The sequence below is a fragment of the Mytilus galloprovincialis genome, chromosome 12, assembly GCF_965363235.1.
Source record: "Mytilus galloprovincialis chromosome 12, xbMytGall1.hap1.1, whole genome shotgun sequence".
Classification (NCBI taxonomy): Eukaryota; Metazoa; Mollusca; class Bivalvia; order Mytilida; family Mytilidae; genus Mytilus; species Mytilus galloprovincialis.
This window is the reverse complement of record NC_134849.1, coordinates 51,845,277-51,860,328: the sequence shown is the minus strand read 5'-3', so window position 1 is coordinate 51,860,328 and position 15,052 is coordinate 51,845,277. Positions and strand designations below refer to the sequence as shown.

The 15,052-nt window shown below is 31.7% G+C and overlaps 2 protein-coding genes across 2 annotated transcripts in view; one reads left to right on the top strand and one right to left on the bottom strand.

The window, feature by feature from the left end:
* Nucleotides 1–12,637, bottom strand: part of LOC143054190 (gamma-tubulin complex component 6-like) — a 68,848-nt gene extending 56,211 nt beyond the window's left edge. The window contains exon 1 of the mRNA XM_076227111.1: nucleotides 12,450–12,637. The gene's annotated coding sequence lies outside the window, so the exon portion shown is untranslated. The remainder of the gene's footprint in view (nucleotides 1–12,449) is intronic.
* On the top strand, nucleotides 2,067–14,518 carry LOC143054191 (beta,beta-carotene 15,15'-dioxygenase-like). Its single transcript, XM_076227112.1, has 2 exons — nucleotides 2,067–2,428; nucleotides 12,505–14,518. The coding sequence occupies exons 1-2, from the start codon at nucleotides 2,252–2,254 to the stop codon at nucleotides 13,885–13,887; spliced, it is 1,560 nt and encodes a 519-aa protein (XP_076083227.1). The 5' UTR covers nucleotides 2,067–2,251; the 3' UTR covers nucleotides 13,888–14,518.
* Nucleotides 14,519–15,052: the final 534 nt, after the last annotated feature.

Sequence of the window (15,052 nt, the reverse complement as noted above, 5' to 3'; positions counted from 1 at the left end):
ATTTCTATACTGCGTACTTAAAAATAAGGTTGACTTTAGTGATGAAAATTTAGACGGATGCAGCTGACATCATTTAATTAGTTATAATTCCGTAAAGCTGTTATGCCAAAGAACGTAACTATGTAGATAACAATTAGACAAATATTGTTATCGATCATTAATTAATTGATTTCATTGATTACATGTTTCCTTCTGTTGCAAATTAATTTCCAATTAATGTTTTGTCTGCTATTATGCAAGTAACAATAATTGCATTGTCATGATAAATATCTAGCTGTTTGATTGCTGTTACAAATATTTTTTTAAATATTGATACTTGTAAATATGTTTATATAGGGTTTCAAATACAAATAAATACAATTTTGGTTATGAATATGTCCTGTGTAGTACATGTATAAAAAATCTCCGGCAGCCTTGTAAGTAGTAGCGCTAAAAATGTTGTTTTTTTTTGCAGACATTTCTTCTATTTTCAAAAGTTTTTGTTGATAAAAACTATCTATGCTTTCATCAGTTTTATGTTGGTCTTAGATCTTGCCATTATTCTTTGGAGATTTTGTTTTTTGAAAAAAAAATATTTCAGAATTGACTTTGTTTCTGTTTAAAGGTTTATAAGTGAATTTATAATTTTCCTTTTTATATATATTATTTATTAGAAGATGTGGTTTGAAATTGATTGCAAATGAGAAAAACTATCACAAGAGACCAAATGACATAGAAATTAACAACTAAAGGCCAATGTATGGAGTAAAACCCATAACGTATAGTCAGCTATAAAAGGCTCAAAAATATAAATAGTTCAATAATGAATACAGTTTTTTAAATATTTGGTGGGGAGAGGGACACTTTTGAATCTATGTAAACCTTAATGATTAGTTTTGTTTTGATGGAAAACCAATTTTTCAAGACATATTTGACCTTGAGAGTTCCAAACTTATTAAAAATGAGGCCCCTCATGGGGGGTCCTAGTAATCACATAATCACCATTTTTTTGCCAATATAATCACATAATCATTAAATATTTGCTTATCTTTAGTAATCAAATAATCATAAACTAAAAATACAGTCCTAGGTAATCAAATAATCATGAAATATTTGGCTTAATAATCAAATAATCATTAAAAAAACGGCCAAGTAATCACATAATCAAAAACCCCATGAGGGCCCTCAAAAATACAATTTAATTATTTAAAAGGAGGAGGAATTACATCATCGAATAGAATCTTAATTGCCAGCTTCAGCATCAAATAAACAGTATTGAAAAAAGGGATTTGATATTTAATGATGTTTGATCATTTAAATTACAGTATTTCATTTTATAATAGTGCAGTGATTTGAGCTTAATCTTGCGCTTAATCTGGATTATTTACCAAGTATGCTGTTAAATCATTAAATTAAATATTGAAGTTCACATTATTCCTTCTCTTTGGTATACATGCGGTGTAGATTTTTAATTTGATCTAAATGTCCACACATTTGTCATTTATTTCAAAATACATGTAATGAATGTTACGATATAGTTGCTAAGTCCTGCTTTCATCCCAAGGAGTGGTATACTGTTAACACTCTGTTTTCCTGTCTGTCCGTCCGTCTCGCATTTATAAATCAGAGCTTCTAGCAATCTAATTAAAATATTGATCTCTGATTACGTTATGAGTATAACGTAATCAGAGATCAATATTTTAATTAGATTAAACTTCTAGAAAAATGTTATCAGTCTTCAATTCCTTATTTCCCACAAGTTTGACTCGGATTAACCTGAAACCTAATATATTGTTCTCTCCGTCAAGACAGTAATAATGTTATAATATAAGGAAAACACACGAGATTCTAACCTTTGTTAATAAGCCAGGTTTTTAATTTTTACAACATAATCTAACATAATCCCATTGTTTCCACAATAATTCTGGTAACTCCAACATGAATAAATAACCTTGAAAATAAAAATATCGGAAAAGCCAGAATAAACCTTTTCTTCGTTAATCTTCTATATAAACATCGTTTAATTTATGCTTGCGTTTTGTTATGTAACATTGCACAATATAATAATAGATAGTCTGACTAGTGGTTACATCGTGTGTATGGTTACATTCTTTACTGGACACCCTCTGAATGATACCTCGACAGTTCTGTGTAGATTAGAGAGGTACAATTATTATAGCAGGATCCAGTTTAGGTTATATTCATGTTATACCTCTAACCAAGGAGGTAATATTAAATTAACCATCTTGCTTTAGATAGTCTTTGTTGTAAAATGAGAACTACTCGATGTCAGTTCATCGCAACACTTGTGTCTGTGTTTATAGTTTCAAGTTCACAGGAAAAAGATCCGTCCGGATTTAGAGATTTTTTCAGGACAAATTTGGAAGAATTTGACAACAAACCTTTAACGTTTTCGCACCCTGTTCCTAGTTGGCTAAAGGGAAAATTGGTAAGTAAAGATTAAAAGTAAACACTTGTGACGGGATTGCACCCTTAGAAAATCTGGTAGATACAATGTACTTATAAAAAAGAAGATGTGGTATGATTGCCAATGAGACAAATGTCCACAAGAGACAAAAATGACACAGACATTAACAACTATGGGTCACCGACTTTCAACAATGAGCAAAGCCCATACCGCATTGTCAGCTAAAAAGGGCCCGATATGACAATGTAAAACAATTCAAACGAGAAAACAAACGGCCTCATTTATATAAAAGAATGAACGAAACACAAATATGTAACACATAAACAAACGACAACCACCGACTTACAGGCTCCTGACTTGGGACAGGCACATGCATGAATAAAGTAGCGGGTTTAAACATGTTAGCGGGATCCCAACCCTCCCCTAACCTGGGACAGTGGTATAACAGTACAACATAAGAACGAACTATAAAATGATAAAAATCAGTTGAAAAAGGCTTAACTCATCAGATGGACAAAAACACAAGTGGACGTGGCCGGATACTTGTACATCCCGACAACAAAAAGACAAATATGAACAGATCTGAGAGTACTCGAAGTTATCTGACAGCTAGTTCAAAGCCACTAACAACTAATCAAAAAATCATGCATCTATATTGAACACCATCACTGCCTTATAAGAAGAAACTACTATGACATGATGCAAATGTTGCTTACATGATGTGAATTCTCCTTTATATCATGTGAATTCTTCTTTACATGATGTGAATTCTACTTTACATGATGTGAATTCTTCATTACATGATGTGAATTCTTCTTTACATGATGTAAAATCTTCTTTACATGATGTAAAATCTTCTTTACATGATGTAAAATCTTCTTTACATGATGTGAAAACTTCATTACATAATGTGGTTTTCTCTTTACATAATGTGAAAACTTCATTACATGACGTGAAAACTTCATTACATGATGTGAAAACTTCATTACATGATGTGGTTTCCTCTTTACATGATGTGAAAACTTCACTACGTGATGTGGTTGTTTCATTACCTAACCTGAAAGTTTTATTACATGATGCGAACATTTCTTTACGTAATCAAATGGTAATGTTAAAACTTGAATCTTTATGTCGTATTTCTATTACATTATGCCAAAATATATACATCGTAATGTCAAATGGGTATTACGAGGTAAGAAACACATATGACGTTATGTGAACACTTCATTACGTCAAAACATCTTTATAAGAATACGGGACCTCTCGGACGTTATTACGCAATGGGTTTCTATAGTATCAAACGAGAAGACCTCATTTTGTGTGTCGCTTCTCTTCCTTCTATTATAAATCAATCATCATGCCGCTGTGTCCTATAGGTAACATGCATAGTCGCATTTGTCATCCATTCTTATGATTATTCAGATCGAGTTATTTTGGAAGAAAAACGACAAAAAAGGAGTCCGGATATGATTCCGTCATCAGACTAAATTTTAGTCATAGATAAGACTTCCGGTTTGAAACATGCACTAATAGGCCTCAGATCACAATTAATTCCCTTTGTTCGTGGTTCCCAATTATTGTATGGGGTATTTCTTCCCAAGTAATCTGTCTACCGTTTTCTGTGAAATGTTTACTATTTAAGTGGTCCTATCATGCGCAGTTGCATATATATTGAAATAAGTAAAACATGTGGAAAAAAATTATCGTTGAAAGTGAAAGTAGTGATTTGGCCAAAATGAAAGTAGGGTAGAAATCAGCCTTCGTCATTTATTCAAATCCTACCATTGGCATGCTAATAGGGCCCTCAAAAGAAAAAAAAACCACACTGATAGCATATTTTATTAGAATAATAATGGTCTATAAGCAGTTAAATTTATTTCATGTTTGTAGCGGCGCAAATTTTTTAATTCAATTTGACTTTAACTAAAAAAATGCATTGTAGCCAATGGGAAGAATAATTGTGTTCTGAGGCCTAGAATACAACCAATCGTATGATAGATAACAAAAATGTGAAAGTTAATAAGCCAATCAGAGCGTTCTCAATATCATGGTGTTTAGATCGCAAGCTCTTTCGACTTATAGTATCAATTTTAATTTCTGGATTTTTAAAAAAATTTCAACTAAGTACATCCTTAAATGCATTTAAAGGGAGCTGTATATAAAATTTCTGTAAATTATGAGTGATGCTATACATTTAGAGCTTATATAAGCATGGCCGTGTCATATTTAAAATTTTCTTTTTAAGTATAAGTCATTTTTTTTTATAAATTTATATAAATTTAATAGGAACCTAATTCAAATGAATTTTATATGAAAATGGTACTTTTTAGAGGCAATGTTGGCAAACCCCTTTCAAAAAATATTCGAAAATACTTCTCCTATATCATGTATATCCAGAAGCTATACGGTACATGTACAATTGTCTCACTTACGTTACTTTGTTTCATACCTCACTTTCAAATTTAATTTATCTAAACTGAAAAAAATAAATCCATAAAAAATGGCTAAGAAGTGATACACACACGTAAAAAGTGTGGACAAAGACCAGCATGGGTAGTATCCAGCATTCTGAGAGTATTGCATGGCAATACATAGTCCCCTAACAGTTAAAATTCGTTATTCTCAAACAGAAAATTTGAAATTGATGTGTAAATTGTAATGTTAAAAGTTGCCTTTATTTAAACATGTTAAAAGTATAGATACAAAATATCAAATCAATATAACAGTAGTTAGACTAGCATGGCCGACTTAAACATGTGCAGAATATTGATTAATTGTGTGATTTTTCTAGGTCTAAGGATCATATGAATTTGCAAAATATCATCAAATCAAAACTAAATTTAAACTTGATCTGTAACTTGTAATGGTAAAACTAAAAACCAAATTTCAAATCTAAATCTGTAAGTTAACGACAAAAAAATAGTTGAAAATTTATTTCTTGCATGATTTTTCTAAGTTCGAGGACCACAACTTTGTAAAAAAATCATCAGACCGGAACACAATTCGCACTTGATCTGTAACTTGTCATGGTTTTACTATATGCCAAATTTTAAGTCAATATCTTTAAAAAACAAAATGTGGAAACCAATCAATCCGTACACATCCAACATCCAATGGATTTAGTGTAAAGACGTCATAAACAGTCAGAGCAAAACATGACCTTGTGCAATGACAAGTTACCGGTATGGACAGATTGTAGATCCATGAATGTGTATATGTATATAACATACTAGTAATATTTAGTTTGCATTTAATTTACTGATAACAAAATCAATATTTATACAAATAAAAACAATACTCAATGATCTTATTACAGTGTTGAATTGGTAACCTTTTAGAATAAGTATATAATAAATTTTTTTTTATTTGCAAAATACACCCATATGGGTCAAGCAAACACAAATACAACATTTAATACAGACAGTGAAGAATTACAAATATAAACATAAAAAAACCATAGTTATAAATGGTAATTAATGTAACCTTTGATGGACATGGACCTCATTTTCGCAATTTTAAAGATTGCTTTATAAAGTCACCAATTTCTGTCAAAAGCTCAGATTTAGGATTTAAAAGTTGTTTTAGCTTTAAAAGTGGTTGATAATTTGTAAAATCAGGATTTATATTATTAATCTTTAAAAATAAGCAATCTCTTAAAGTTGAGTTTAGTTTGCAATATAGAAAAAAAATGGTATTCATCATCAATTTTATTACAAAGTTTACATAACCTTTGATCTCTGGGTACATTTTTATATCTTCCCATTTCAACCTCTAGGTTATGGTCACTAACCCTTAATTTAGAAATTAATTGTCTGGTTTTAAAATTTGATTCTTTTAATAAATAATTTTCAATTTTTATCTCAGTTTTTATTTGACTATATAGAAATAATTTCGAACTGTCTGTTATAGAAGAAAGTTTATTCAAGACTTTTTTTGTATAAAATTCATGTGATATATGTTTAAACTTCATCTTTAAGGAATATTTAATTCTATTGTATGGTTTATCATAAGTTTCAAAATCTTCAGCATTTAATCCAGTCTCTTTAAAAATATTTAGAGCAAATGTATACCAACTATGAAAACCATCATTATGCAGGGACTTATTTAATACATAGGCTTCTTTTAACAGAGGATTAATATCATGGGTATGAAATCTACAGAAATATAGCATAACTTGTGGTTTAATGAAAGAAGCCATAGAAAATCTGCCCAGTTCTGTTTTGGCTGAAATATTACATGCAGTTTTCCTAAGTCCTAGGACAGATTTACAGTATCTATTATGAATCATTTCATAGCAAAATTTATCTTCTAACGACAAAGTATCACAAACAGAACCATGTTGTTCTGAACGTTTCAAAGATTTAAACATGGATAAATAATCTTTTATAAACCATACCTCACTATTATATAATAAAACAGGTCTTATTAAGACATCAAAAAGTTTGCATGATAAATTAACAGGGATGGATTGAAAGTTAGAAAATCTACTTTTTAAAACAAATAGGACCTTCAATCCCTTTTTTGATAGTTCTTGGATAGCATTTTTAAAATTACCTTTATAGTTAATAATGTTTCCTAAAAAATTGTATTCTTTAGTCTCATTTAATTGGATGTTTTTATAACATACCACAGGGGTGGGAGAAAATTTATTCTGAAACGTCATAACTTTAGTTTTTTTAGTATTAACTGTTAATTGCCAGTCATACCAGTACTTCTCTAGTTTATTTATAGCATTCTGCAGTCCTATATGTGAACTTGACATTATTACTAAATCGTCTGCAAAACTTAAGCTGGACAATTCAGATTTTTGAAGGACTAAAGGTTTACAAGTATTGTCAAAAATCTGATGTATATCATTAATAAAACAATTAAAAATAGTAGGGCTTAAACTATCCCCTTGCTTAACACCTCTTTCCAATATGAAGGATTTAGAAATTTTATTATCAATTTTAATAGAAGATTCTGTTAAGTTATACATATCACTTATTACCTCATAAAATTTTTTCCCTAACTCATTTTTTATGAGTTTGTATCGTAACCCATTATGCCACAAAGTGTCAAATGCTCTGCGTAAATCAACAAAGCAGGCAAATATCTTTTCTTTCTTTTTATTTACATATATAGGAGCGATAAGTTGACAAGGATCATGTCTAAAAACGGCACAACAGACACGGGCATAGCGAACGAGCTGTGAAATATAAACACCGTAAGATGGTGCCAAAGGAACATCACCATCTAAAAATGGAAAATTAACATTAGGGTTACAACACTATAATTAAGGATCATTAAGTTAAAATTCCTTATTCACTTAAGGAAATTTTATATTGTTTTTTCGTTTTAAATATTTACTACTAAATTAAACTTTTTTATTGCAACTATAAAGTGAAGTTGAGAAATTTAAAAACTCAGATACATGTGCATCAGGCAAAAAATAGAATTGTGTGTCTGCAATCTTATTTCATTTTGAATTTAAATTTACGTTTTATATTCCAAAATTAGTTTACATAGAAAAAAGAAGATGTGGTATGAGTGCACATGAGACAAATCTACGTCCAAGTCACAATGTGTTAATAGTACGCTGACTTGTATTGAGCAGTAACTGTTATAAGTTATACAAGATTGCATAGTTGCTTTTCTAATATTTTTATATGACTTGCATTTTGCATTTTGATGTAAATTAAATACATTGAGAATGAAACACGTGAAATTTTCTGAAAATGGGAGGATACTTATAGTATAACTAATCGCCGTATTTGAATATCAAAAATAAGACAACGCGTGACCGAACGACGCATGGATTAAACGAGTGCGCAGCACGAGTTTAATCCATAGCGGCGTTCGGTCACAAGTTGTCTTATTTTTGATATTCAAATACGGCGATTAGTTATTCTTTTTATTACATTGGCAAATGGCTTTTTTTTTTATGAAATTAATGTGGAAAATGTAAGGAACTATATCTTTTTCCTACGCATTGACAATTTATTTTGATCCGACGTTATCGACGTCTTGACAACGCCTATTGTTGTATGACGTCAGAGAGTGAAATAACCCCGTTTATTTCACATGTGAAATTATCGGTTTTTATCTAACTGGGAAATCAATGTAATTTATTGCAACCAATGTAATAATTTACATTATTACATTGGTTGCAATGAATTACATTGACTGGGAAATCAATGTAATTTATTGCAACCAATGTAATAATTTACATTATTACATTGGTTGCAATGAATTACATTGATTTCCCAGTCAAATAAAAACCGATAATTTCACATGTGAAATAAACGAGGTTATTTCACTCTCTGACGTCATACAACAATAGGCGTTGTCAAGACGTCAATAACGTCGGATCAAAACATGCGTAGGAAAAACATATAGTTCCTTACATTTTCTACCAACTTCCAAGCAAGGACCGAAGCTCATAAACTCGGCAATCAATATTTATATACCTTCAACCCCCGTGTTGTATTAATATTTTAAACTTTTTTGAATTGACCGGCAGTGATGAGTCTTTTGTAGACAAAACGCGTGTCTGGCGTACACAATTTAATTTTTAACCCTAGCATCCATGATGAGTTTATATCCATATGTTTATCTACAAAATCTATCAATCAATATGTATATAGATGACTGGTGTCTATAAAGTTTCGCTCTAATAATTGCATATCACGATATAATATTAGATATCGCTATTTTACGAATTTTTCCTTTGATCTTACTGACTGATAATATCCCTTCAGCGGAGTCGAGTGATATGAAAATTATCGCTAGAAACTAAGGTAACACGTGCCGTTGTCAAGGAAATTAACAACGTCTTCATAGGTAAATTAGCGATAAACAGATTATCATTCACTGTGCTTAAACGGCTGTGGGTAATTTAAGTTACCCACAGCCCAAGATGGAGCCGCCTTGCGTCGGTTAGGGACTTTTCTTTTATATAATAACAATACCATGGATGCATCAATTAAACCACTGAATTAAAAAGTTGTATTAATTGTTTAGAAAAACCCCTAAACTTAACAGGTGATTAAATTCTACAAAATAAACGACCACAGCACGATTTGAAAAAACGCTTAGGCTGTCCGTAACTTAAAAACAACTTGTCCGTAACTTCTTTCATTATACCAATAGGAATGTCCGTAACTTTCAACGAATCGACATACGTGGATGTACCGGTAATGTTTTACTTCTGATAGAGATTGCATCGAATACATAATCAGAATCTCTAGTATGATATAATTCATTTGAATTAGAATGGAAGACAAAACTGGGAATAATATGAAAAAATAATGATAAATCCGTTAAACTCGGGTCTGATTTTTTTATAACGTCTGGATACCCACTGGATTTTACTCTTTTAATGACAGTAGATCATGCGTAAATCCGGGATTATTTTTTTTTTTGTGGGGGGGGGGCAAAATTGACCAATCACATGACAATTATCAAAGGTTCAGCCAAAAACGGTTATATTCAAAAGACATTCATTTCCATTTAATTAAAAAAAATCACTTAATTCTAAGTCCAATGACATTACGATTCGATTAGAATTTATAGTGGCCTGTTGCATTCGATGCTCAAACTTTATAGATTTGCAGTAAATGAGAAAACTTGAAGAAAGGACATTTTGTAAAAATGTATAAGCCTAGTTTTACAGTTACCTGCATATTTCACTTGTATGCAAGTTAAATTAAATTTCATTTAATTGAACTAAACTAAAAGACACAATAGTTAAAATTCAGTGACATAAAAGGAATAGTGCAATCAACATAGTGTAACTTGGCAATTAGAAATAGTATATGAAAATATAAACTTGAAAACTAAGACAACAGGGTAATTTAATAGTTTAACAATCCCTGATAACATACAAAGAAAAAAAACATACTAGGAAACGTATCAAAAAAACATTACACTATAACTTACTGGTGGGATGTATAATAACAGCATGCCGCGTCAAAGAGTATTCATCAAAATACACATAAAAAGAAACAGAGGTGAAAATAAACCGCAAACAGATAATTAAACTAAAAAATTTAAAGAGTATGACAAAGCCATGGTGCGAATCGAAAACATCGATAAGACGCACATCAGTTAATAAAAGTTCAAACCATAACCAGGATCGAGTACCACAAACCCCACATAAAACCTCTGTGGTGTAAGTATGATGCGTTAATAAAATCACATTTGGTGGTGAATGAGTAGTATAAACGGCCGTGAAGGTTACAAATATGATGTTAATTGTCTTATAATTGTTGAAATTATAAGTCTTAAAATTTCAAATCAAAAGTTACCCACATCTGAAAATAAAGTTACGGACAGTCTGCTTAAATTCGATCAAAAAGTTACGGACGTCTTATGCACTTTTTAAAGTTGGCCTTGCGCTTTAGTGAACTCTATATTAACAAATTTATGGTAATTGTTAGTTATTTCTTTATTCAATAATCCTATAAATATTTACATTCTGCATGAAAAACGTCGCAAAAGGTACATTTTGTATGAATTAAAAATCAACGAGTTTAGAGTCCGCCATCTTGGGCTGTGGGTAACTTAAGTTACCCATAGCCGTTTAAGCACAGTGATCATTGGTCATCTGAACACGATTGCTTTTCTCACTTTCGCCTTACCAGCTCAAGCGAGGAAATCAAATCTCGTTGAGATAACCAACGATAATTTATAAATATTATTATTGTATTTTATTTTCTATCATACCATTATTTTAGATTTTAGTGCTTTTCCTGTTCTGATATTTTTGACAAAAAGAAAAAAAACCTAAACTAACCCCGCCACTTATTACTTTACCTGTCCAAGGTCAGATTCTCCAAATCTAATTAAAAAAATAGATCTCTGATTTTGTAATACTCATCGATACACGTTACAATAGATCGATATTTCAATTAGATCATTTTACCCGTGTCCTGTCTAAAATATTTTCATTTGGAAAATTTTATCTATTAACAATTTCAGCAGTCGCAGGTTTTAGCGCTTACATATTGTATGAGCACTTGTTTATCAGTGTAATTATAGAAGTAAAAATATGTGGTATTATTGCCAATGAGACAAATCTCCACAAGAGACCGATTGACATAGAAGTTAACAGTTATAGGTCACCGTACGGTCATAAACAAAGATAATCAACAAGGAGCAAAACACCGACAGCATAATCGTCCATTAAAGGCCCCGAATGACAAATAATTCAAACGAGAAAACTAACGGCCTGATGTATGTACAAAATAATGAACGAAAATATATATGGTATACAGCAGCAAATCCTATTTCCCTATAGATCTGGTTTTTGTTTATTGTTCTGATTTTGCCTCATATATCAAACATCCTAATTAGATGATAAGGTTCATCGTAACAAATGGACAAATATGGCCGTATTTTCACCTCAAAAACTACTCTGTGTACAGACTTACCTGTGCTGTTTGGAAAGTTTTAATGCCTAGCATCCACTAGATGTATAAAAATCAAATGCATTTTGTGTTAAAGAAAGATAAAATCTTTCTTGGATTTTGATGGGCATTTTTTTTTTCCTTTCTGCAGAAGGTGTAAAAATAAACAAACACCTGAATTACTTTGATACTGTCCACTCACTGACTCAGATAAACTCTTTAACTCACCTATAGTTGTGAAGATACCTGTTGTCCATGTCAATTAAGGACAATCAAAACAATACAAACCGGTTTTTTACCTGAGGGAGCATCTCATAGTTGTACCACAACTTAGTTAATTTTCACACCTTTTGCATGAAGGAAAAAAAATGCCCATCAAAATCCAAAAGAGATTTTATCTTTCTGAAACACAAAATGCATTTAACTTTATTATATCTAGTGGATGCCAGGCATTAAAACTTTTCCAACTTCACAGGTAAGTCTGTACTCAGAGTAATTTTTGGCATGTAAATACAGCCATATTTGTCCGTTTGTTATGATGAACCATAAACACAAGTGGTGATTTAATATAATATAACGAATTCTCAACAGTGTTTTCAAATTAATGCAGTGTATCTTCGGATTGATGATGTAAGATATAATATATAACTTACCATGTGCATGGTGCAGTTTGTGTAATTCATTTAATTGTTCTTTCTTTACTTTCAGATTCGAAATGGAGGTGCTCGGTACGAAGTTGGAGCACGTTCATTCACGCACGCGTTTGATGCATTGGCAAAACTTCACAGTTTCACGTTTCATGGAAATGGAACGGTTTCAATGTCTGCAAGATTTCTGAGAACAACCTACTTTAATGAATCGATTGCTGCTAATACAATTGCTCCGTATGCTCAATTCGGGCCACTTAATCCACGTTTTGATATGATTGAGAAAATGGAGGCCATTGCAAACCAAATTGATAATTTGAATGTAAATATTTACAGAGTACGTAACGCAAAGGGAGGTAATTTCGAGTACATGACAGTAAACGACGTATGGGAAGTTTACCAAGTGTCGGATTGTTCCTTGAAAACTTTGAAGCTAATTTCACCACCAACAAGTTTGAAAACACATCTTTATTTGCCAATACTTTCTTCTGCTCACCCTGTCCAGGAATTCGGCAGGCAAACATACCTGACATTCTTAATGAGTGTGCCTGAATTACCATTTCTCAAGAGTTTTGTAACATTATATCGGATGTCATCAATAGGGGACAGAGAACAAATAGTCACGTGGTATTTAGAAGCACCAACGTATATGCATTCATTTTCTGTAACCAAAAACTATGCAGTGTTTATTGGTCAACCTGTTTCAATAAACTTATGGAAAATGTTTAGCAAAGGGAATATAGTCGAAGCTATGGAATATCGGTACAACGATCCGACATATATTTATGTTGTTCATTTAAGATCGAAAAAGATAACAACGTTAAAGTATGACAAATTCGTGTCTTATTTCCACCACATAAATGCGTATGAACACAGAAAACATAAAATTGTTGTAGATATTTGCACTCAAAATTCTTCAAACATGCACACAATGGAAATGCCTTATATACGTTCTCCAACACTTAGGAATAAGGTTCCACTGTATTATGGTATAAAAAGATTTGCCATCGATCTTAAAACACCTTATGTTGACGCCCGTTCGTTTAAACCGTCAAAAATAGTCCCATATTCAAATAATTTAGACATGCCAGCCATCAATGAGAATTATAGACACGTAAAATACTGTTTTGCATACGGTCTAGTCGTAAAAGCCGATCACGTCAATTACGATAAATGGGCGTTAGTTAAGAAAGATGTGTGTGAACATGGAGGCGATTTATCGTGGATAATCGACAATCACTACCCATCGGAACCGTGGTTTGTACCTACTCTAAATGGAAAAAAGGAAGACGACGGTATTTTAATGACGCATGTATTTGACGGCATACGGAAAGAAAGTTATCTTGTGTTGATTAATGCCGTCACTATGAAAACAATAAGCAAAGCAAACTTACCAACAAATGTGCCTTTTAGTACTCACGGCAGGTTCTTTCCTGACGAATAAGTAAAATGTTTTCTAATTGAAATATTAACAGCAAATTTTCGTAGGCACATGCTTTTGTTCAGCTCAAATGATTGAAAGATTGCCTTTATATCCCCTTCTTTCTCTTTTCCGAAGGCAGTGTCATACATTGTGTAACCTTGCAGGTCGGTAACTTATGGAAATTTGTTTTCCTCAACTATCGAAGTAATTAAATTAATAAAGACTTGTTCAAATATTACTTACTTAGGTTCCAGTTTGAGACGAAGCATGGGTGTTATTTGACAAACTTGAATATTCCGACAAAAAGGACCGTTCCTTTTCATGATTATTTCACTGAATGTTTCATATATGCGAGCTAAACAAATTCCTTTACGTTTTAGATAAAACTACACAGGCAAATTTCATTCACATCAGTTTCACGTGAATTTAAATTCATGTGAATCTCACCTGAATTTCACCTCAAACGAGCTTATACCATGTAAATTTCACATCAGATTCATTGTGAATCTCAATTCACGTGAAATTCACATGAAAATTTTCTCGTGAGTTTCATGTATAAGCTCGATTGAGGTGAATCTCACGTGAAATTTTTCATGTGAGATTCATGTAAAATTCATGTGAGCACATTTTGCCTGTGTAACGGTATAAGTTATTTGTTATAAAGTTTTGTTGTCTTTTTAATTTATCATGATTTGTGTTTAAATGTCTCCTTTGACACCTCAAATACATGTTTTTATCACAATAGAAAAACAAGAAGATGTAGTATGATTTCCAATGAGAAAACTCTCCACCAGAGGCCAAAATGGCATAGATGTAAGAACTATAGGTCACAGAACGGCCTTCAACAACGAGAAAAACTCATACTGCACAGCAAGCTATAAAAGGCACCGACATGACAAATGTCAAAACAATTCAAACGAGATAACTAGCGGCCTGATTTATATACAAAACAGTAAACGAAAAACAAATATGATATACAGCAACAAACGGCAACCAATGAATTACAGACTCCTGACTTTGGACAGATACATACATAATGTGGCGGGATTAAAACTATTCGATCTGTATGTATATAACAAGGATATATGGTACGTATAACTGCCAATTAGACAGGGTAAACATTATAACACACGTGTACTATATTGGGAAGTTAATTAATTAGATATAAATCTTAAATATCATATAA

Bases quoted from the DNA above. Each gene is read 5' to 3' on its own strand.
- LOC143054191 (XM_076227112.1), top strand. From the start codon at position 2,252: ATGAGAACTACTCGATGTCAGTTCATCGCAACACTTGTGTCTGTGTTT. The intron at 2,429-12,504 runs GTAAGTAAAGAT...CTTTACTTTCAG, and splicing joins GTTGGCTAAAGGGAAAATTG to ATTCGAAATGGAGGTGCTCG.